Raw genomic sequence first — 26,152 nt, 5'->3', positions numbered from 1 at the left:
AATTTGTCCCTTCCCGGAATTTCTAGAGTTACAGACTTAGTATTACAATTAAGCACATCATAATAGGGGGACAACCAAGTCACACCTAAGATTATGTCAAAGTCAGTCATATCCAAAATCACCAAATCAGCCTAGGTCTGAAAACCCATAAACAAAATAGGGCAAGCATGATAGACATGGGTAACTGTGACTGACTCTCCAACTGGGGTAGAAACATGGATAGGGCATCAAGTATATCACAAATCATATCAAACTTTGAGGCAAACCACACATATACAGAAGAATAAGTAGAACCCGAATCAAACAACACATTAGCCATCTGGTCACAGACAAGAATAGTACCTGTGATCACCGCGTCAGAAGCTTCTGCCTCATTCTTGCCCGAAAAGGCATAACACTAAGCCCTATCATCTTGACGAACCACTTCCCCGCCTGGTCGCACTTTATATTTTCCTGCATTACCATTTTCTCTACCTCCACAACCTCGCTGATTACCTCCTTGCCCACATTATGGATGCCCTTTATCATTATTACCATTCCCCACTAATGATCTAGACTGTTGCTGCACGACATCTAACACACGTGGGTGGGGACAATCTCTCCTTATATGCCCAGGTTCCCCACAGTTCTAACAAGTATGATCAAAAGATGGTTTGCCTCCCGTCGAAGGCGCGACTCCCTGGCTCTCCTGAAAATTATGTGATGGAGTTTCCGATTAACTACCTGTAGAGGCGGGGATAGCAGACTGAATTGGCTTGGCCGCAAGCGTTGGCCTTCCGGACCCTTTAGAATAAGAACCTTGAAAGTTACCCGAGTTCTTGGCCCTTTTTCCCCATGTCTTAGCTTGATCGTCTCGCCTCACCCCATCCACTTTCTTAACATAGTCTGCCACCTCATTAAAGCTTCTCCGTGCATAAGTCATATGAACAGATAATACTTGCAACTCAGAATTTAATCCTTTAATAAATAGCTGAATTCTCTCTTCCTCCGTAGTGACCAATTGGGTAGCATATCTAGACAAAACATGGAACTTGGCCTTATAAGCAGCCACAATCATACCACCTTGCTCCAAAGCCATGAACTCATCCTTCTTGCGATTCCTCAAAGTCCTAGGCATATTTATGTCTAGAAAAAGAGCATGAAACTAGGTCCAAGTAAGTGGAGGTAAAGTAGAAGATCTACATTCCATATAAGGTCTCCACCACTGCTTAGCCTCGCCTTGAAGTTGGAAGGACACAAACTCAACCCCATGCTGATGAAAAATACCCAGTTTATAAAGCCTCTCATAGCAATCCAGAATGAACTCATAAGCATCCTCATTATCCGAACCAAGAAACACAGGAGGCTTTAGCTTTAGAAACTTAGTCAACATTTCATGCTCATTACCAGTCATACCAGTACCCAACAAAGGACGGAAGAAGGCATCATTACCTCCCTCCCACCCACCTTGGGCGCAGTGCTAGCAATATGAGAATTAGTAGGAGCTTGAGTTGCTTGAGTAGAAGGAAGTACTCTAGTACCAACCAATCCCTTTAAGAATGACATGATCTATTGAGCGAACAGTAGATCCAAATAAGGAACACCTGTAGTCCCAGCCTGCACCCATTCCTCTTTTCCCGCATACTCAACATCTTTAACATCAACACTCTCATCTTCAATCTCTTCATAATGCACATGAGGGTTCTCATTCATACGAGCATTCTCAGCAGGGGCTCCATTTCCTGCAGGCGCTATATTTCCATGACCTCTACCCCTAGCTCTTCCTTTTCCTCTTCCTCGATCGCGACCTCTTGTTGTAGATTCCTCAACCAGAGCATTGACGGGAGCTACGGGCCTAATGCCGTTGAATCTAACATTAACCATCTGCGGACAGAAGAGTGAAAGAGGCTAGATACCAATTGGAATACAGTCCTAGCACGAAAGGAGATAAAAGAAAATATAGAGATTTCCTAAGGTCCTATAGCTTCTGGAAGAAAAGTAAAGGCGTCCCCATACTGTTCCGCTAGAATCTACTAGACTCGTTTTGGTACATCAAAATCAATGAACCTAGGCTCTGATACTAACTTTGTCACGACCCAGACCACCGTGATTGGCACCCACACTAACACTCCGGTGGGAGAACCACTACTACAACCCAAACCAAGCAACTAATGTAAAAACTAAGGCATTTAAGTACATGAAAACAAAAATAATAGCTAAAATTGAAGTTCCCATAAACTTCAACAAAAGATCTAACAACTAACAATGAGGAAGAAATAACCTAGAACCTTAAAGTTTATGTACCAAAACATCTAACACTGAACCAAGTCTAAACAAGAAGGGATGCAACCCCAATCTAATGAACTAACTAGAACATAGTCTAAGTTCGGAAATGATGGACATAGACAAAAGAACAGCTATGGCAGCCCAGAAGAATTGGCTCACCCTTGACTTCATATAATCACTGATCTCTTAAGCGAGTTCTGTCAGTAGCCGCTTCAAGATGCCCTATACTCAACAAAAATAAGAGCAAGGGCAGTATCAGTACGCAACCACGGTGTACTGGTAGGATCACACGGTTATCCCACTAAGTACAACATAAGCAAGTCAAGACAACATTATAATCACATGCATATATATCAACATATATAATATTATGAACATTTACGAACAACGAACAACTTCACATTTATATCATATCGTTGGTCCTCTCATTGAACCCAAACCCCAACAGTTAGCATACTGGAATGTGGTATCCGATCCCATAACTATACCGAAAAATGGCAACCGATCCCATAGTTATGCCGGAACGTGGCAACCGATCCAAGTTAGTTATGCCGAAACGTGACAACCGATCCATTCAACACACCAAAATAACAATCACAATCACAAGTATATCATCAAAATCATATGGAGGATATGATCTTAGTTCGCTTAGGCTTGTACACCCCTTCCCACTCTAATTTTTCCCTTCCCGGAATTTCTAGAGTTACAGACTTAGTATAACAATTAAGCACATCATAATAGGGGACAACCAAGTCATACCTAAGATTATGTCAAAGTCAGTCATATCCAAAATCACCAAATCAGCCTAAGTTTTAAAAACCCATAAACAAAAATAAGGGCAAGCACGATAGACATGGGTAACTATGACTGACTCTCCAACTGGGGTAGAAACATGGATAGGGCATCAAGTATATCACAAATCATATCAAACTCTGAGGCAAACCGCACATATACAGAAGAATAAGTAGAACCCGAATCAAACAACACATTAGCCATCTGGTCACAGACAAGAATAGTACCTGTGATCACCGCGTCAGAAGCTTCTGCCTCATTCTTGCCCGAAAAGGCATAACACTGAGCCCTATCATCTTGACGAACCACTTCGCCGCCTGGTCGCACTTTATATTTGCCTGCATTACCATTTTCTCTAAATTCACAACCTCGCTGATTACCTCCTTGCCCACATTATGGATGCCCTTTACCATTATTACCATTCCCCACTAATGATCTAGACTGCTGCTGCACGGAATCTAACACACGTGGGTGCGGACAATCTCTCCTCATATGCCCAGGTTCCCCGCAGATCTAACAAGTATGATGAAAAGATGGTTTGCCTCCCGTCGAAGGAGAGACTCCCTTGCTCTCCTGAATATTATGTGATGGAGTTTCCGATTAACTACCTGTAGAGGCGGGCATAGCAGACTGAATTGGCTTGGCCGCAAGCGTTGGCCTTCCGGATCCTTTAGAATAAGAACCTTGAAAGTTACCTGAGTTCTTGGCCCTTTATTCCCATGTCTTAGCTTGACCGTCTCGCCTCACCCCATCCACTTTCTTAACATAGTCTGCCACCTCATTAAAGCTTCTCCGTGCATAAGTCATATGAACAGATAATACTTGCAACTCAGAATTTAATCCTTTAATAAATAGCTGAATTCTCTCTTCCTCCGTAGTGACCAATTGGGTAGCATATCTAGACAAAGCATGGAACTTGGCCTTATAAGCAGCCACAATCATACCACCTTGCTCCAAAGCCATGAACTCATCCTTCTTGCGATTCCTCAAAGTCCTAGGCATATTTATGTCTAGAAAAAGAGCATGAAACTAGGTCCAAGTAAGTGGAGGTAAAGTAGAAGATCTACATTCCATATAAGGTCTCCACCACTGCTTAGCCTCGCCTTGAAGTTGGAAGGACACAAACTCAACCCCATGCTGATGAAAAATACCCAGTTTATAAAGCCTCTCATAGCAATCCAGAATGAACTCATAAGCATCCTCATTATCCGAACCAAGAAACACAGGAGGCTTTAGCTTTAGAAACTTAGTCAACATTTCATGCTCATTACCAGTCATACCAGTACCCAACAAAGGACGGAAGAAGGCATCATTACCTCCCTCCCACCCACCTTGGGCGCAGTGCTAGCAATATGAGAATTAGTAGGAGCTTGAGTTGCTTGAGTAGAAGGAAGTACTCTAGTACCAACCAATCCCTTTAAGAATGACATGATCTATTGAGCGAACAGTAGATCCAAATAAGGAACACCTGTAGTCCCAGCCTGCACCCATTCCTCTTTTCCCGCATACTCAACATCTTTAACATCAGCACTCTCATCTTCAATCTCTTCATAATGCACATGAGGGTTCTCATTCATATGAGCATTCTCAGCAGGAGCTCTATTTCCTACAGGCGCTACTCTTCCACGACCTCTACCCCTAGCTCTTCCTTTACCACTTCCTCGATCGCGACCTCTTGTTGTAGATTCCTCAATCGGAGCATTGACGGGAGCTACGAGCCTAATGCCGTTGAATCTAACATTAACCATCTGCTGACAGAAGAGTGAAAGAGGCTAGATACCAATAGGAATACAGTCCTAGCACGAAAGGAGATAAGATAAAATATAGAGATTTTCTAAGGTCCTATAGCCTGTGGAGGAAAAGTAAAGGCGTCCCCATACTGTTCCGCTAGACTCTACTAGACTCGTTTTGGTACATCAAAATCAATGAACCTAGGCTCTGATACCAACTTTATCACGACCCAGACCACCGTGATTGGCACCCACACTAACACTCCGGTGGGAGAACCACTACTACAACCCAAACCAAGCAACTAATCTAAAAACTAAGGCATTTAAGTACATGAAAGCAGAAATAATTGGTAAAACTGAAGTTCCCATAAACTTCAACAAAAGATCTAACAACTAATAATGTGGAAGAAATAACCTAGAACCTTAAAGTTTATGTACCAAAACATCTAACAATGAACCAAGTCTAAACAAGAAGGGATGCAACCCCAATCTAATGAACTAACTAGAACATAGTCTAAGTTCAGAAATGGTGGACATAGACAAAAGAGAAGCTATGGCAGCCCAGAAGAATTGGCTCACCCTTGAATTCAAATAATCACTGATCTCTTAAGCGAGTTCTGTCAGTAGCCGCTTCAAGATGCCCTATAGTCAACAAAAATAAGAGCAAGTGCAGTATCAGTACACAACCACAGTGTACTGGTAGGGTCACACGGTTATCCCACTAAGTACAACATAAGCAAGTTAAGACAACATTATAATCACATGCATATATATCAACATATACAATATTATCAACATTTACGAACAACGAACAACTTCACATTTATATCAAATCATTATTCCTCTCATGGAACCCAAACCCAAACAGTTAGCATACCAGAACGTGGTATCCGATCCCATAATTATGCTGGAACGTGGCAACCGATCCCATAGTTATGCCGGAACGTGGCAACCGATCCAAGTTAGTTATGCTCGAACGTGTCAACTGATCCATTCAACACACCACAATCACAATCACAAGTATATCACCAAGATCATATATTTAAGTCATGATTTTATGGAAATCATCATTCATATATCTCATTTACAACAAGTGTGATCAACATTGCAACATTCATACGTATACACGTATCATAATGAAGCAAGAACGAACATACATCACACAATCATAGAATCACAACCATCACCTACCTCAAAACAAGATTGAAACCATAAGAAACTTGATCCTTCTCTTTCCGGATACATTCCGCTAGTTCTTGCTCTACAAACAATCAATAGAATATGGGAATCAATAAACAACCACTAATTACCCGAGTTACTAACAATTCTATGAACCCTAGATCAAACCCATGATCCCAATTATCCAAATTAGGGTTGTTTCCACCATAGAATCTATAACAAAAACCTCCCCCATCAATATTCACCCATTCTGTTACGTTCGATGTATCGAAAAATGGATTCGGGGAGTAAAAAACTTATTTTTAGCCTCAAGAATGGTTCGTTCCTTAGCTCTAGAAGTCGAAAAGTGCATAATGAGGTCGTTTAGGGGTTTATTAACGACTTTAATTTGCGTCAAGTCCACCACAGCGACCGTCACTCCGCTGTAGGGATCCCGCCAGAGCGGCAAAACCCAGTGCCAAAGCGGGTTACGCGAGACAGTGAGCTAATCAAAGAATTCCAAAATCCACATTTCACAACACACTTCTAACCAACGATGCTCAAAAAATACCCTTTACGCTAAGATCGATTCTGAGAGTTTTACTCACCCGAATTCAATTTCGTAAAGTCGTACGGATTCCTTAACGAGTTATGTAACTACTCATGTAATCAAAATCATAAATAATTCACCCGATTGTTACCACATTTCCCTTCACCTCAAAGACTCCGATTCGTCCAAATCTGGACTACGTTGGGAAAATCCAAATACTACGAAAAAGGTTTTCCAGCCCCAAATTTTCCCCCGTTGACTTTTCTTTAACAAAGGGAACATGTCGTTACATATTTGCAACTGTAAGCTTCTACATGACGCTTTGATTCTTTCAAACTCAACAATATCTGCCCTAGTTGGTGACTCTTTTATTTCCAAGTGGCTTTACCGAGGTTGTATAGTAGAGATTGTTGTTCATTAGACCCATATAGACTTGATAGAACTAGAGATGCTACACTTTGATTTTATTATAGGCATGGATTGATTGATATATTTTTACGCCAAAATCGACTATCGTGGTGGTTGTTCCCACTTTGTTTCACTCCCTATTACATATAATTAGAATTTTATATAACATGGGTCTAAATGTTTTTTTTAAAAAAAAAAAGAGATGAAGCATCCAAAAACACACCTAAACTATATACTTTTTTTGAATTTCATACCTAAATACTTAGGAGTGTGAGTTTCATGCCTAAATTATCACTTATCAGTTTGAGAAACACACCTCAGTGGTGTGTGTAATACATTCTCTTTTATTTTCAAAAACATTGACACATGAAATTCCACATGGATAAATTATTTTACCTTGACAAAAATTAAATAATAAACTAATAATATTAATTAAAAATTAAAGATTAAAGTATTAATATCCCAAACAAATTATTTTTCTTACACCACTCCACCACCTCCCCCCTCACCCCCGTGCGGAAATCCCCCGTCCTTTTATTTTATAAAATATCTTTTATAAAATATTTTTCAAAATTTCATACTTCAGCCCCTCCCTTCCCCTCCCCCACCCCCAAAACCACCCACTCATTCCAAAAAAAAATAATTGATATTATTTTATTTATATTAAAAAAATAAAATAATTTCTAATTTGAGGGGTAGGGGGAGATGAAGTAAAAAAAATTAAATACTTTTATAAAGAAATTTAAACAAAAAAAAAACTAAAAAATGGCAGGGGTACGCCGGTACGGTGAGAGGAAGTGATGGGAGTGGGGTAAGAAAAATATTTTACATTTTATTTTATAAAAAAATATTATTATTTTGGGTTATTAATTTTTTAATATTTAATTTAAATTAAGCTAATAATTTATTTATTTATTGTCAAGGTGAAATGTTTTGTCCATGTGGAGTGTGATGTGACAAATTTTTTCAAATAAAAGAGAGAGTGTGGTACACACACCATGAAGAGAATGTAATAAAAGAGAGGGGTGTGATTTTTCAAAATAATAAGTGATAGTTTAGGTATAAAACTCACATTGTCAATAGTTTAAGTATGAAACTAAAAAAAATGAGATAGTTTAGGTGAGTTTTTGATATTTATCCAAAAAAAAAAGGAAAGAAAAAAAGTTAAGAACAAGTGAAGATGAATTTCAACTCATTAATTAATAATCTAATTGTGTCACTTTTACTCAATAAGAAAACTTAAGCACACATTGCCTATTTCTTTAGCGTAAGAAAATAAATTTGTGGGATGAATATGATGTGCTAGTCCCTAGTTATGGTCTTATGGATGAGTATCATCTTTAAACTTCCCTTTTTTTTTAACTATAAAGGTACTTTTAAATGAAACTATTAAGTAATGACATTTTTATTCAATTTTACATAATTAAGGATATTTTTACCCTTTACCAAATCATAAATGATTTCAACAAATATACTTGGATGCTTGCACTGGATAATTGCTAACTAATTAGTCACACGAATGAAATAAGTTGTAAAATTAATCCTTTGAAAGCTTATTTTTATTATATTATTGTTGTCACTATAATATCCTCAACAAAGCCATGACACACACACTACAAGAAAAGTGTTGATTACGTGGGGATTTTCATAAGGATAATACAGTAAAATCCCCAAGTAATTTGATTACCTGCGAATTATTTGGCCAATTAAAATCTGATGGAAAAACCTTCGTAGGTAATTAGTACTTGCAAATTTAGAAAATTCGCAGGTAATTTAGTTGCGAAATTGGTGGCGTTGGAAAGAAAATTCAAATACCTTTAATTTGATAGGTTATGGATCATTTAACTCTTTATATTCTAAGAGATATGGTCATTTGAAGTTGACCCAAAGAAAATCTTACATCAAAACTTAATCGATTAGAAAACTTTCAACTCAACTTTGTGCTAGGAGCTTCTAGTGACCTTAATTGATATCCAAAATCATTCCCATACTAAATAATTTACCTTTACACATATATGGGCAATTGAAGAATCACCTGATTTGACCCTACATGTAAATGAAAAATAGTTCGGGTCTTAGCTTAGAAATTTTTGGGTTGTTACATATACATCCTCGATTTTATTGTTTGTGTTGAGGTAGAGTTGAATTTTATTTAGTTTCTTATATCGAATCCGATCCGTTTATATTTGACCTGCCCCGATCTATTCATTTGTGCATACTGCTAGTATGCTTACTTATCTTTTCGTACCCGTTCGACATAAATCATGCCTCCATCTTGAAGTTTGCAATATTGCAATCGCATAAGATTTTTATCCATGTTGAGAATATTTCCTCAGAAGATGTCTTCTTAACTCCAACATTGATCCAGTTGGGAAATTCATTCAATATGTTGACTTCAACTTTTACCTTGACACAACTAGGTCTAGATTTTCTTATTGTAACCATGTCAACATGTAACGATTTTCCCGCTACTTTGGCCATCGTAAACAAGAATTCTTTAATGAAAAATAAAGGTGATAGGGATGGAAAAGATCAGATTCATGCAAAGATAGTAGAAGTTTCCGCCTTTGGGTTGAACAAGGTTTCCCACTTTAGAGTGCATTTAAAAGTATACCCGTCTTTAGCCTTCAAAAATATATTGGTTTTGACATGACATGTACATAATCTTACATAATGGTAAGGCGAATTAGGATGTGTCTATCACTCAAGTATCCTACCTTATACTCAGCCTTGAATCTCACACCATAAAGGACTAATTTTACGAATCTCTTGTAGTTCTAACCAACAATAAGTAAAATTTCCAATTATGGAAAACTGTAACTCTTCTTTAATGATCACAATCTCAAAAAATACATTTTCTCGTACTCATTTTAATGTTATGTCTATGTATAAATAATTCATGGATTAGTTATACACCCTACATGGTATAGAATGTCTAATTAATACCTTACATTTGGTGCTATAGAAATACATAAAATTTAATACCATGGTATTAATCTGTGTAAAGATATACCTCTCAAATCCTTTTAACAATTTTGTTTATTTTCTATGTTTTATGTTTTATATTTGTACTAGTAAATTTATTTAAATAAATTAGCTTACAAATTTTATTATTTAGAGAGAGTTGTTATTTGTTAAATAAATCCAATACAAATCAATATAACATTTGAAATGTGAGTTGTTTAACGTTTACTAATTGTACAGACAAATATATCACTACATGACGTTTGTGATCCTTATTATGTCGTATTGTTGATATATATATATTTTGGGAAATTTATAAAATTGCATACATATTAAAAGAAATAATTCTTAATGGAACGACTTGTTCCCGTCGTTATAGAAAAGCCAACGGGGAAAGAATTTGGGCAAAAAAACTTTTGAGTAGTGATTTGAAAATTCCTAGCCTAGTCCAGATTTGGACGAAATCTAAGTCATGCGAGGTCTAGGGAAATATGATAATGACTGAGAGATTTAATAATGAATTTGATTACATGAGTAGATAGCTAAACATTAAGAAACCCGTACGACTTTACGGAATCAAATTCGGGCGAGTGAAACTCCCGAAACTAATCTTAGCATGAAAGGATAGTCTTTGAATGTCATGGGTTGAAGGTATGTTGTGAAATGGGGGTTTGGGACTCAATTTATGACTCTCTATCTATGTGTAAGGCACTGGGGAAGGATTATTTCCGCCAAGGCGAGGCCGCTGTGGCGGGTTGGGTCCCTCTACGGCGGGCCAGTCAAGAAATAAGTTGGGATTAAACCCCAAAAACATTGTTTTCTGCAAGTTTCATTCTTGAGAGCTAAGAGACGACCCAGGTATATTTCTTGAAGGTTTTCCACCTCTTATAGCACTAAAGGAAAGTATTTGACTCCCCTACTCCATTTTTCAGTCCGTAGAATTTAGATTCTTGGGTAATTATTACTAGGGGGAAGTTTTGATCTGAAGCTAATGGTGGAAAAAGCCCTAAATTGGGGATTGTGATCATGGGTTGGTCTTGGTTTATTGGGTTTGCTATAATCCGGATAATTAGACCTTAAATTATTGATCCTTGCGTATATTAATTGTTTGTAGACCTAGAACAAGCGGAAATAATATGGAAAAGGAAGATTCTCTTAGGGGGATTCAAGCTTGGTTTCGAGGTAGGTGATTGTTTGATTTCATGTTTTGCGTGATTGATGTTTGTAATTGCTTCATTGTAATGCATGTATGTATGTATGTGAATTAAGCCTTGTTGATCAAACCTAATGACATGAGTATGAATGAACAAATGTATGCCATGATTTAATACTTGATTGTATGATTATGAGTATGTAACATATGAGTGTAATTATGATTGGGGTTGTGTCAATAGATCGGGTGTCACGTTTCGAATTACTAACTATGATCGGGTGTCACGTTTCGACACTTATATTAGAGCGGGTGTCACGTTCCCACACACTAATTGGGACCGGGCATGTTCCGGCACACTATCAGTTTTGGTATGGGTTCCATGAGAGGACCATTGAATTGTCATATCTACTTGTTATTGAGAATGTGTAATTGTACATTGCTCCTGAAATGATAACCAATGTGTATATATGCTCTATACATGTCATGTTTACTATGTTGTGACTGCTTATATATGTTTCGCTTACTAGAATAGCCGTGTCATCCACCAGTACACTGTAGATGTGTAGTGATACTACACTTGCTCGTTCTTTGTTGAGTACATGGCATCTTCAAACGGCTAGTGATAGACCTCAACTTGGACATGAGACCCAATTCAAGGGTGAGCCAATTCTTCCAAGCTGCCATGAGTTCTCCTTTTGCTTAGTGCATTTTCTTCGGACTAAGATTAGTACTTTAGATATTCGTTTGTTTAGTTTCGGGGTTGTACCCGTTATCATCGATTTGTGAAGAACATTGCTTCTATTGCCACACATCTGACAAAGTTGGTATCAGAGCCCTAGGTTCATTGATCTCGGTGTACCAAAACAAGTCTAGTAGAGTGTTGTAGAATGATACAGAGACGTCTGTACATTTCTTCAAAAGGCTATAGTACTTTAGGAAATCTCTCTGTTTTCTCTTGTCTCCTTTCGTGCTATAACTTGATTCCAATTGGTATATGGTAATCTAAATTGGCATCTAATCTCCTTTACTCTTTTGTCTGTGGATGGTTAACACTAGATTCAACGGCGTCAGGCCCGTAGCTCCCGTCAATAAGCCCGCTGAAGATTCCGCAGCAGGAGGCCGCGGATGAGGCAAGGGTAGAGGAAGAACAAGGGGTAGAGGCCGAGGAAGGGTAGCACTCACTAGGGGTGGAGCTCCTATTGAGAATGCTTTTAGAAATAAGGTTCCTCATGTGCATCATGAAGAGATAGAGGAGAATGTAGAGATTGAGAATAAGGAGAATGTTGGACAAGAGAAAGAGGTGCAAGCTGAGATTACATTATTCCTCCCTTTGACCCAGTGTTAGCTAAAAAAATTATAACTTTTTTGAAGGGATAGGTTGGTCTTGGAGTTCTTCCTTCAGTTCAAGCAACTCAAACTCGCGTCAACCCCCCTTATTGTTGTCACCGCTCCAAATATGGGTGGAAACATAGACATTGATGCCTTTTTCTATCCCCTCTTGGGTCTGGTGATGACTGGTAATGAGCATGAAATGTTGACTAAGTATTTCAAATTGAAGTCGTGTGTGTTCCATGGTTCTGAGAGTGAGGACGCCTATGAGTTCATTTTGGATTGTTATGATAGGTTGCATAAGTTGGGTATTGGCCATCAGCATGTAGTAGAGTACTTTGTGACTTTCCAGCTTCAGGGTGAGGCTAAGCAGTGGTGGGGAGATTATGTGGAATACAGATCGTCAGCTTTACCCCCACTCACTTGGAAAAAGTTTAATGCTCTGTTTTTGAAAAAGTATGTGCCTCGGACTTTAAAGGATTGTAAGAAGGATGAGTTTGTGTCTTTGGAGCAGAGTGGTATGTCTGTAACTGCTTATGAGTCTAAATTTCATGCATTGTCTAGATATGCTACTCAATTGGTGACTACTGAGGAGGAGATGATTCTTCTATTCGTCAAAGGACTGAACCCCGAACTTCAGGTATTGTTTGTTCACATGACTTCTGCAGGAAAGAACTTTAATGAGGTGACCAACTTTGTGAAGAAAGTAGAGGGAGTTAGACGTTATGGGCAGGCTAAGGATTTGGCTAAGAAAGCCAAAAGCACATGTAACTTTCAGGGTTCTTACTCTAGAGGTTCAGGTAGGCCAACGCTTGCAGCCAGGCCAATTCAGTCTGTCATGCCCGCTTCTACATGTAGTTACTCGGGAATTCCAAAGTAGAATTTTATTTTGGATAGCTAGGGAGCCGTATCTTTGGCTACCGGCATACCGTATTTTGATCGTACTTGCTATTATTTTGGGGAACCTAGGCATATGTGGAGAGATTATCCCCAACTGCGCATGTTGGATCCAGCGCAGCAGCAGACTATAGCAATGGTACCCACGGGAAACGGTAATAATGGTAGAGGAAGATCACAAGGTGGGCGAGGAGGAAATCATTGAGGCTGTTGAGTTTGAGGTAATGGTAATGCAGGTAGATGAGCAGCGCAACCAAGCAAGGAGGTTGTCTGTCAAGATGACAGGGCTGAGTTTTATGCCTTTCCAGGTAAGACTGAGGCAGAGACATCTGATGAAGTGCTCACAAGTACTATTCTCGTCTGTGACCGGATAGCTAATGTATTATTTGATCCGAGTTCTACATTTCATACGTGTCGGTTCAGTTTGCCTTGGGATTTGATGCGGTTTCTGATGTACTTGATGCCCCCATCCATGTTTCTACCCCAGTTGGAGAGTCTAACATAGTCACCCATGTTTATCGTGCTTGTTCTGTTATGTTTATGGGTTTCCAAACTTGGGCTGATTTGGTTATTTTGGATATGACTGACTTTGATATAATCTTAGGCATGACTTGGTTATCCCCCTATTATGTTGTATTAAATTGTTATACAAGTCTGTGACTCTAGAGATCCCGGGTAGGGAAAAGTTAGAGTGGGAAATGGTGTATATGCCTAAGCCAGCTAAGGTCATATCCTCCATTCGGGCTAGGAAACTTGTGGGGCAGGGGTGTTTGGCATTTTTGGCTCATATTCAGGATGTTGAGGTTGAGTCTCCCTCTATTGAGTCTATTCTTGTGGTGTCAGAATTTAGAAAAGTGTTTCCTACTGATTTGCCTGGTATGCCTCCAGATAGAGATATAGATTTCTGCATTGGTTTGGAACCTGGTACCTACTCCATCTCCATTCCTCCTTATCACATGGCTCCGACGGAGTTAAGTGAGCTTAAGGCTCAAATTGAGGAACTTCTTGATAAAGGTTTCATTCGTCCTAGTTCCTCCTCGTGGGTGCTCTTGTCTTGTTTGTTATTAAAAAAAATTGTAGTATGAGGATGTGCATAGACTACCGACAGTTTAATAGGATCATCATTCAAAATAAGTATATGTTTCCTCGAATAGATGATCTTTTTTACCAGTTGCAGGGTGTGTCAGTTTTCTCTAAGATTGATCTAAAGGTCTGGTTACCATCAGTTAAAGATTTGGCCTGAGGATGTACCAAATATGACATTCAGGACCCGCTACGGGCACTATGAGTTTTTAGTAATGTCATTTGGGTTGACAAATGCATCTACAACTTTCATGAGTTTGATGAACGGTGTGTTCAAACCATTCCTGGATTCTTTTGTGATTGTATTTATTGATGACATTTTTGTCTATTCAAAGAGTAAGGAAGAGAATGCCGACCATCTTCATATTGTTCTGGGTATTCTTGGGAGACAAAAGTTATATGCCAAATTTTCCAAGTGTGAGTTCTGGTTGGATTCAGTCGCCTTTTTGGAGCATGTAGTTTCAAGGGAAGGGGTAATGGTAGATCTCCAAAAGATTGAAGCGGTTAAGAATTGGGTTCGGCCTAGCTCTGTGAATGAAGTTAGGAGTTTTGTATGGCTCGCTAGCTACTATCATCGATTTGTGAAAAACTTTGCTCTATTGCCACGCATCGGACAAGGTTGACCAAGAAGGAGGTACCTTTCGAGTGGACTAACAAGTGTGAAGAGAGTTTCAAAAGCTCAAAACATTTCTGACCACAACACCTATTTGGGCACTACCGGTGGAAGGTAAATATATTATTGTTTATTGTGATGCATCACATTCGGGTTTGGGTGTTGTGTTGATGCAGGATAAGAATGTTATAGCTTATGCATCGCGGCAGTTGAAGCTGCTTGAGAGGAATTACCCAACACATGATTTAGAGTTGGTTGCGGTAGTGTTTGCTCTTAAGATCTGACGACATTACCTGTATGGTGTCAAGTGTGAAGTGTTTACTAATCATCGTAGTCTAAAACATGTATTCACTCAAAAGGATCTGAATTTGAGATAGGGAAGGTGGATAGAGTTACTCAAGGATTTTGATGTGACCATTCAGTATCATCCGGGTAAGGCCAATGTGGTGGCAGACGCATTAACCCGAAGGGCAGTGAGTATGGGTAATCTAGCTTGCTTGAGTGTATCCAAGCGACCTCTGGCTAAGGAAATTCAAACATTGGAATCTAAGTTCATGTAGTTGGGCATCTTAAAAAAAAGGTGGGGTGTTAGCTAGAATTGAGGTTAGGGCCACATTCATTAAGGAGATCAACGCCAAAGAGTTTAAGAATGACAGTTTGAATGAGCTAAAAAAGGACACAGTGTCTGGCAAGACATAAGATACAACTCTTGATGCGTGGGTGTGCTCAGTTTTAAAAGAATGAATTGTGTTCCTCGAGTAGACGACTTGATTTTGAAATTGTTTACAGAGTCTCATGGCTCACGGTATTCTATTTATCCGGGTGTGACCAAGATGTACCGAGATTTGAAGCAACTTTATTGGTGGCCTGACATGAAGAAAAACATAGCTGAATTTGTGGCTAAGTGCCAAAACTGTCAACAAGCATCAAAGACCTGCAGGTTTGCTTCAGAGAATGTCAATTACGGAATGGAAGTGGGAAAGGATAGCCATGGACTTTGTGGTTGGTCTCCCCAAGACATTGGGAAAGTTTGATTCTATTTGGGTAGTGGTTCACAGATTGACCAAGTCATCCCATTTTATTCCAGTTAGAATAGATTATAATGCTCAGTAATTGGCTAAGGTTTATGTGAAAGAGATAGTGAGGCTGCACGGGGTGACCCTTTCTATCAGCTCAGACCGTGGTACGTAGTTCACATCCAAGTTTAGGAGAAAATTACATGATGAATTGGGCACTCAACTCACCTTTAGCAAAACCTTTCATCCGCAAACAGACGGGCAGTTAGAGAGGACTATTCAAGTGCTAGAAGTGATGTGGAGGGCATGTGTGATTGAATTTGGAGGACATCGGGATAAGTTCCTACTGTTCAGTGAGTTCTCCTATAATAACAGTTACCACTCCACCATTGACATGGCACTGTTCGAGGCACTTTATGGAAGGGGATGTAGATCACCCATAGGATGTTTTGATGCTGTAGATGTGAAACCTCTGGGGGTTGACTTGCTGAAGGATGCTCATGATAAGGTAAGAAGTATCCAAGCTAAGCTCCTAGCAGCCCAAAGTCGATAGAAGAAGTATGCAAACCATAAGGTAAGAGACATGGAATTTCAAATCTCTGAGAGAGTTCTTCTTAAAGTGTCAACCATGAAAGGGGTGATGAGATTTGGCAAGAAGGTCCTCGATACATTGGTCCATTTGAGATTCTTGACTGTGCAGGGCGAGTGGCTTATAGGTTGGCCTTACCTGTTAGCTTATCGGGAGTTCATCTGGTATTTCATGTATCGATTTTCAAAATATCATGGGAACGGGGATTACATTATAAAATGGGATTCAGTTTTGTTAGACAACGATATTCAGTATGAGGAGGAACCGGTGGCAATTCTTGATCGCGATATCCAGAAGTTGAGGACCAAGGAAATAAAGTTGGTGAAAGTTCAATGGAAGCATCGTCTAGTTGAGGAAGCTACTTGGCAAACTGAGAAGGACATGCTAGACAAGTATCCCAGTTGTTCAACGATTCAGGTACTACTCTACTCTTACTTTAGCCAGTTTTTCCTAGTTTGTCACTCGGGGAAGAGTGATGTGTAAATTGGTATCTATTGTAACGACTTGTTCCCGTCGTTATAGAAAAGCCAATGGGGAAATAATTTGGACCGTAAAATTTTTAAGTAGTGATTTGAAAATTCCTAGCCTAGTCCATATTTGGACGAAATTTGAGTCATGCGAGGTCTAGGGAAATCTGGTAATGAATAAGAGATTTAATAATGAATTTGATTACATGACTAGATAGCCAAGACGTTAAGGAACCCGTACGACTTTACAGAATCGAATTCGGGCGAGTGGAACTCCCGAAATTGATCTTAGCATGAAAGGGTAGTCTTTGAACGTCATGGGTTGAAGGTTGTTAAATGGGGGTTTGGGACTCAATTTTTGACTCTCTGTCTCCATGTAAGGCACTAGGTCAGGATTATGCCCGCCAGGGCAGGGCCGCTGTGGCGGGTTGGGTCCCGCTACGGCGGGCTAGTTGCGACTTAAGTCAGGATTAAACCTTAATCACGTTATTTTCTACAAGTTTCGTTCTTGCTGAGATAAGAGACGACGAAGGGATATCTCTTGAAGGTTTTCCACCTCTTCTAGCACTAAAGGTAATGATTTTACTCCCCTAATCCATTTTTCGATCCATAGAATTTTGATTATGTGGTAATTATTATTGGGGGAAGCTTTTGATCTAAAGATAATGGTGGAAAAAGCCCTAAATTGGGGATTGGGATCATGGGTTGGTATTGGGTTATTGGTTTTTCTATATTCCACATAATTAGACCTTAAATTATTGATCCTTGCATATATTAATTGTTTTGTAGACCTAGAACAAGCTGAAGAATCTGGAAGGGAGATTCAAGTGCCTTAGGGGAATTCAAGCTTGGTTTCGAGGTAGGTTATGGTTTGATTTCATGTATTGCATGATGTATGTTGGTAATTTCTTCATTGTAATGCATGTATCTATGTGAATGAATAATTGTTAGTCAAACCTAATGAAATGAGTATGAATGAACAAAAGTATGTCATGATTCAACACTTTATTGTATGATTATGAGTATGTACATATGAGTGTGATTGTGATTGTGGTTTTGTTGAATGGATCGGGTGTCACATTTCGACACACTAACTGGGATCGGGTGTCACGTTCCGACACTTATATGGGAGCGGGTGTCACGTTCCGACACACTAATTGGGATCGGGTGTCACTTTCCGACACACGAACAGTTTGAGTATGGGTTCTATGAGAGGACCATTAAATTGTCATGTCTACTTGTTATTGAGAATATGTAATCGTACATTGCTCCTGAAATGATAACCAATGTGTATATATGTTATGTATCATATTTACTATGTTAATACTGATTATATATGTTTCGCTTACTGGAATAGCCACGTGATCCTACCAGTACACTAGTAATGTGTACTAATTCTACACTTGCTCGTTCTTTGTTAAGTGCAAGGCATCTTCAGGCGGCTACTAATAGGCCTCGACTAAGAGATTAATAGTGATCGAGACAGAATTCAAGGGTGAGCGAGTTCTTCCAGGCTTCCATGAGTTCTCCATTTTCTTAGTCCATTTTCTTCGGACTTAGATTAGTAGTTTAGATATTTATTTGTTTAGTTTCGGGGTTGTGCCCATTTTCGTAGGCTTGTTGAACTTTAGAGTTTTGGTACATTGACTTTGAGGTTCTAGGCGTTCTTTCCGCATATGTTTAGTAATTTTTTGTCAAAGTTTCAAAGTTTATGGGAACTCCAGTTTATTTCTGCATTAAACGTGCTTCCGTATCATTAAATGCCTTAATTTTTGTAAAATTTGTTAGACGGGTTGTAGTAATGGTTCTTCCACCGGAGGGTTAGTGTGGGTGTCAATCACAACGGTCTAGATCGTGACACATAAGTACCCTTGAATTATGACCAAGATCTCAACGATACACATTTACTCATGTTTATAATATTTTTTTAGGTATTAAAATAGAGTTAAGGTATTAAATAAATACGTTTATCATGAACAGTCAATTTCAAATAAATATTTTTTTTGGTTAACAAGAAAATAATATTTATAGCTTAATATTTGGCCATACAAGATAGTGGCAGAGCGTGTCTCTTAGTTAAACTACTAGGAGGGTTTATAGTAGTAGTACTAATACATCTATCTGGATTAGTATGCGCTTTAGTCGGCCTAACAAAACGAGTTCCTTCTATGTCTGCCTCTAACTTCTCCAAGACAAACACCGGCGGAACTTCCAAGCAGCAAAAATAGTTGGCATGCATGATAATAGGTATTCTTATTATATTTTAATATGATGTAGGAGCACAATTAAAATCCAACTTTGAAGATAGAAGTTTTCCACTTTTAAGTATATATATATATATGAATTAAGTTCAACATAAATAATTAGTGTTTTTGTCTTGCTGAGAGTGAAGAGGTATATTTTTAACTTGTGAAATTATAAATGCTGTAATATTAGTCATATCTGTTTTTTCTTCTTCAAATAATTCTTTGGTATAATTACACCAAGTGACCCTTTAGTCAATTTAATTATCAACTATCTTATTATTCCAAATATTTCTCTTCATTCAAATATATAGCTTATAAAAATATGATTGTATTCATAAAATCAAGGATAAGGATGAGCGATAAAAAGATTTTAAAAGAATAAATTAAAATGATATTTGAATTCAAACTTAAATAAAATTTGATTTGTACTGGAGTTTTACTTTCTGAGCCTCTCTTACATATACTTCTGCAATGATTTATAATGTTAAGATTACTTCTCTTTTTTATTTTTCTTTAAGTTATTGATCACTAACTTTATTAGTGAATTTTATAAATTTTAATTTCATGTTATACAAAATTTATCCATTATAAAATGTAAATAGATATAACTAACTGATATCCTTATTAATATCTTACGCACCATAAGAATATTAGGTAAAGTGACAAGCTAATAAAAATTTACATATTAGTGTAAGGATACTATTTTATGAATAATAGAATAACTATTAAGTTAGGACAAAACTAGGAAACAAATTATAAATTATAATGTAAAAAAAGTTGAAGGGCTTTTAGATGAGAAAATATTTTTCAATTATAACGAGAAAAGACTTAAAATCTATATATCATATAACTAAAATCTCAATAAATAATGACACATGAAAGTATAGAATTTAAGTAACAAATTTAAGCTTAGTATTCTTTATATTAAAATAAAAAAAACAGTCAACTTCTTTTGACGTTTAACATAAAAAATTCATTAAAATTATATTAGCGAAAAGTAATAAAAATACAGTAAAAAAAGAAGGGGAAAGAGGGGTGGGGAAAATATTTTGAATAATTTTGAGAATACAGTAGAATAGTTAAATAATATTCTTATTATTGTCCATAAAACTTTAAATTAGAGAGATGTGAACACTAAAATAAAAATTTAAAAATCACGAGTAAACACAATAATATATATGTTTTATATTAATTATAAAATTATTTAATGATTATATTAAGCTTAATGATAAGCTAATAAAAATCAATACTAACAATTTAATGATTTTAAATAGTGAACAATATAATATTAATAACGGGAGGGGGAGGGATTACATTTCATTAATGATGAACAATACGATAGTTGAGCTTTTGTATGATTTAATTTACTCGAACAAGATATCACAATAAAAAAATTTAAAAATAATATTTTAATATTATATACGCATTACGCGGGTACGTATGCTAGTAACATATATATAGAACAATGATGGAGACAAGACCATGACTAAAATTTTTAAAAATACATTCTCTCGTACTCATTTTAATATTATTTCAAACACATACTTCCTCGATTTTATTGTTTGTATTGAAGTAGAGTTGAATTTTATTTAGTTGGTTATGTCGAATCTGACCTGTTTATATTTGACCCGCCCCGATCCTCTTATTTATGAATTCTATTAGTACGCTTACTTATATTTTTGAACCCCCTCGATGAAAACCATGCCTCTGCCTAGAAATACGCAATATTTGCAATGCTTTGGCATGCAATCGTATAAGATTTTTATCCATGTTGATATGATTTCCCCAGAATATGTCTTCTTAACTCCAACACCGATCCATTTGAGAAATTCTTTCAATAAGTCTATTTCAACCTTTACCTTGAAAAAACTAGGTCTAGATTTGCTTATTGTAGCCACGACAACATGTAACGGTTTTCCCACTGCTTTGGCTATCGTAAACAAGGATTCTTTAACGAAAAAGTTAGGTGATAGGGATGAAAAAGAGATCCACCCTAAGGCAGTAGTAGTTTCTGCCTCTGGGTTGAACCAGCGGTCCCACTTTAGAGGTCACATCTAATATTATATCGGTCTTTAGCCTTCAAAAAATATGTTGGTTTTGACATGATATGTACGTAATCTTTCATATTTGGTAAGCCGAATTAGTATGTGTCTATCACTCAAGAATCCTTCCTTACATTCAGGCTTGAATCTCACACCGTAAAGGATCAATTTACGAATCATTTTTAGGTTTGACCAGCCGTAAGAAAAAATTTCAGTTATGGCATACTGTAAACCTTCAGTAATGATCATGATCTGAACCTCTTCTTCTTTCCATAATACAGTTGGGTTTCCATGGATGTAAGTAATATCTTTGACAGGGATAGGCATTGTGATTTTGTCTTCTACTTTATTAAAATTCGTTGCATAGTTCAATGGTGGTTTTGGTGGTGGTTCACCACCATGGAGCATAGGCCATCTATCGCTGGCGTTGACAATGACGCCTACCAGCGAAGTTAATCTAATGAATATTTAGGTTTTGGTACGAATTCCTTTGGTAGGTCATCACTAATGGAATACCAGATTATGGTAACACATAGGTTGGGAAGAGACAAGCAGAAGAAAGTTTAATTAGGACAAAGTTTATATAAGTTGTAAAAACATAAAAAAACTGAAAAATACTAATGAGTCGTTTGGAAGGGATGATAGGAGAAATAGTCCATGTATTTGTATGGTATTATTTAGTACTATGTTTGGTAGGAATTTAAGGCCTATGTATAATTAATTCATAGATTAGTTATACGCCCTACATGGTATATGATGTATAACTAATACCTTACTTTTGGTGATATTTGGAATACATAGAATTTAATATCACCGTATAAATCTATGTAAAGCAAAAAATATATCCGTCAAATTCTTTTAACGGTTTTGTTTATTTTCTGTATTTTATGTTCTATATTTGTACTAATAAATTTATTCAAATAATTAGCTTACAAATTTTATTATTTAGAGAGAGTTGTTTGTTGTTAAATAAATCCAATACAAATCAATATATTATTTGAAATGTGAGTTGTTTAACATTTACTAATTAAAAAGGTAAATATATCACTACACAGAGTTTGAAATCTTTATTGAATGTAGTAGTGTTGATATATTTATAAATCCAAACACCTGCATATGCTTGATGTGATACATTGTAGGTCTCTACATGATGATTAACTAGGAAAATTCAATGGTAAATGAAAAATTCGGTTTAGTATTAAAACATTAAGGGTTTTATTAATCATTTAATATATTTTCTTAAAAAAATTGTTCTCAAATAAAATGGTGTTCAAGTGCAATCCAATAATATAATTCTAATTAGGAAAAATATTTATAGTCTAATTCTGATAATAAGATCTATATCTACCGAGACAAAGAATGAAGGGCAAGTGAATCTATGATAATAAGGTCTATATCTACCGAGACAAAGAATGAAGGGCAAGTGAATCTATGATAATAAGGTCTATATCTACCGAGACAAAGAATGAAGGGCAAGTGAATCTATGATAATAAGGTCTATATCTACCGAGACAAAGAATGAAGGGCAAGTGAATCTATGATAATAAGGTCTATATCTACCGAGACAAAGAATGAAGGGCAAGTGAATCTATGATAATAAGGTCTATATCTACCGAGACAAAGAATGAAGGGCAAGTGAATCTAAGGTTTTTCATTTTCAATACTTTTCTTCAATGCAAAAAAAGGAGAGTACATAAATTTCTAGGCTCCCCAAGTTATTTTAAAACACAATTTGCTATAAAAAGTTGTTGGTGTTAAGACCAAAAATGACAATTTTACTTTCACAATTACATAGTGATAGTTTAGACATGACAACAAGGATCAGCAAGGGTCGTCAAAGGGTTGACATGGTGAAAATGAAGAATGCGAGGAACTTACAAGTTACGTTTTCTAAACGTTGTGCTGGTATGTTCAAAAAGGCTAGTGAACTTTGTACGCTATGTGGTGCTGAAATTGTCATTGTGGTATTTTCCCCGGGTGATAAAGGGTTTTTCTCCTTTAGTCACCCTAGCGTGAACACGTTGGTGGAGAGGTTCCTTGGGAGGAACCTCTCTCCACCAAATAACGATGTCCATAATCAACAAATTGTGGCTCGTAGAGAAGATGGTATTCGTGAGCTCAATACCAAGCTCATGAACCTCGAGGGGGTTCTCCAGATGGAGAAAAATCGCGGAGAATTCCTTCGAGAAATTTGGAAGAGAGCTAATGGTCTATGGTGGGAATCTCCTATGGAAGAACTTAACTTATTCCAACTTCAACACTTGAAGAAGGCAGTGAAAATTCTAAAACAAAAGGTTGAAAAAGAGGCATAAATGGTGAATAATAATGCATTACCATTTCAGACATTGGGAAGTGCCTGGACTCCTCCTAATTGTGCTAACTAAAGTTCTTCATAAGGACTCAATGTTGGTGGACCCTTTGCTAATAGGGTTAGTGGATCTACTTCTTACATAGTTCCCAATTACTAGTGTGCGTGTTATGTAATTGTCAAAATTAAAATTAAAAACTTAAATACTATATTAAGTTTCTAGATTCATTCGTCATTTTAGGTGTTCATCATGAAATGTTCATGAGTTATGATTCAGTCGAAGTCAGTACTAAGTGTTGTGGTCATCAGTTATTATTCAGTTGAAGTTAGTAATTTTAATTATATATGTTATGTTCTTTGTCCATTGTCATGTTGATTTTATCCTTTGAATTGCATAACATATAATCTCTTCTTTATCAACATATTACAAACTTCTAGAAAAAGAACGCGATATGCATGTATTATCATATATCGCGCTAGAATTTATTTCTCCAATACTCTCGAGAAACTCCTCTAGATTATGCAACCCATGCAATATTAGTTACTCAAGCATTGGAAAATTATCATTACCCGCTTCCCACCTTTGCAGATTTGCTTCTACAATTCGTAGATATTTTAATTTGTGAAACACAACATCTTCATTTAGTGTCCAATCTGTTCTAACAAATGCATAAAACCGTTCGAGGTTGGGTAAATTAGCCAGCAAAGTTGTCACGACCCAGACCATCATGATTAGCACCCACACTAACACTCAAGTGGGAAAACCACTACTACAACCCAAACCAAGCAACTAATCTAAAAACTAAGGCATTTCAGTATATGAAAGCAGAAATAATAGCTAAAACTGAAGTTCACATAAACTTCAACAAGAGATCTAACAATTAACAATGCGGAAGAAATAACTTAGAACTTGAAAGTCAATGTACCAAAACATCTAACAATGAACCAAGTCTAAACAAGAAGGGATACAACCCTAAACTAATGAACTAATCAACTAACTTTAACATAAGTCTAAGTTTGAAAATGGTGGACATAGACAAAAGAGAATTTCATGGCAGCCCAGAAGAATTGGCTCTCCCTTAAATTTGAACGATCACTAATATCCTAAGCGAGGTCTGTCAGTAGCCACTTGAAGATGCCCTGTACTCAACAAAAATAAGAGGAAGTGCAGTAAGAGTACACTACCACAGTGTACTGGTAGGATCACGCGGCTATCCCACTAGTGCAACATAAGCAAGTCAAGACAACATTATAATCACATGCATATAACGAACATATACAATATCATCAACATATACGAACAATGGACAACTTCACATTTCTCAAGATACACAATTATATTAAATCATTGGTCCTCTTATTGAAGCCAAACCCAAACAGTTAGCATACTGGAACGTGGTATCCGATCCCATAATTATGCCAGAACGTGGCAATCGATCCCATAGTTATGCCGGAACGTGGCAACCGATCCGAGTTAGTTATGCCGAAACGTGGCAGCCGATCCATTCAACACACCATAATGACAATCACAAGTATATCAACAAGATCATACATTTAAGTTATGATTTCATGGTAATCATCATTCCTCTATCTCATTTGCAACAAGTACGATCAACATTGCAACATTCATACATATACAAGTATCATAATGAAGCAAGAACAAGCTTACATCACACAATCATAGAATCACAACCATCACCTACCTCGAAACAAGCTTGAAACTCTAAGAAACTTGATCCTTCCCTTTCCAGATTCGTTCCTCTTGTTCTTGGTTTATAAATAATCAATATAATATGGGAATCAATAAACAATCATTAATTACCCGGATTACCAACAATTCTATGAACCCTAGATCAAACCCATGATCCCAATTATCCAAATTTGGGTTGTTTCCACCATAGAATCTATAATAAAACCCTCCTCCATCAATATTCACCCATTCAATTCCGTTCTACGGATCAATAAATGGATACGGGGAGTGAAAAGCTTACTTTTAGCCTAAAGAATGGTGAAAGACGAGTAGGAGTCGCCTGGGTTCGTGCATTAGCTCTAAAAATCAAAAAGTGTATAATGAGGTCGTTTAGGGGTTTATTAATGACTTTAATTCGCGTTGAGCCCACTACAGCGGCCGTCACCCTGCTGTAGTGGCCCCGCCTGAGCGGCAAACAAGTGCCAAAGCGGGTTACGCGAGACAGAGAGCTAATTCAAGAATTCCAAAATTCCCATTTCACAACACACCTCTAACCCATGACGCTCAGAAAATACACTTATGCTAAGATCGATTCCGGGAGTTCTACTCACCCGAATTCAATTCCGTAAAGTCGTACGAATTCTTTAACGAGTTATCTAACTACTTATGTAATCAAAAACACAAATACTTCACCTGATTGTTACCAGATTTCCCTTCACCTCAAAGACTCCGATTTCGTCCAAATGTGGACAAAGTTGGAAAAATCCAACTACTACGAAAAAGTTTTCCAGACCCAAATTTTCCCCCGTTGGCTTTTCTATAACGACGGAAACATGTCGTTACAATAGATAC

The 26,152-nt window shown here is 37.3% G+C and overlaps 1 protein-coding gene across 1 annotated transcript; it reads left to right on the top strand.

Moving 5' to 3' along the window:
• The first annotated feature begins 23,110 nt into the window (after positions 1-23,110).
• LOC102578802 (agamous-like MADS-box protein AGL62) lies at positions 23,111-23,614 on the top strand. The gene has a single exon (XM_006354629.1). The coding sequence runs from the start codon at positions 23,111-23,113 to the stop codon at positions 23,612-23,614; it is 504 nt and encodes a 167-aa protein (XP_006354691.1).
• The last annotated feature ends 2,538 nt before the right edge of the window (positions 23,615-26,152 follow it).

Source organism: Solanum tuberosum, unplaced genomic scaffold (genome assembly GCF_000226075.1).
Source record: "Solanum tuberosum cultivar DM 1-3 516 R44 unplaced genomic scaffold, SolTub_3.0 scf00179, whole genome shotgun sequence".
Classification (NCBI taxonomy): domain Eukaryota; kingdom Viridiplantae; phylum Streptophyta; class Magnoliopsida; order Solanales; family Solanaceae; genus Solanum; species Solanum tuberosum.
Note: the sequence above shows the minus strand (reverse complement) of the source record. Positions and strands in the feature narration are given on the sequence as shown.

Excerpts from the sequence above, each read along its gene's own strand:
- LOC102578802 (XM_006354629.1), top strand. The coding sequence starts at position 23,111 with ATGACAACAAGGATCAGCAAGGGTCGTCAAAGGGTTGACATGGTGAAA.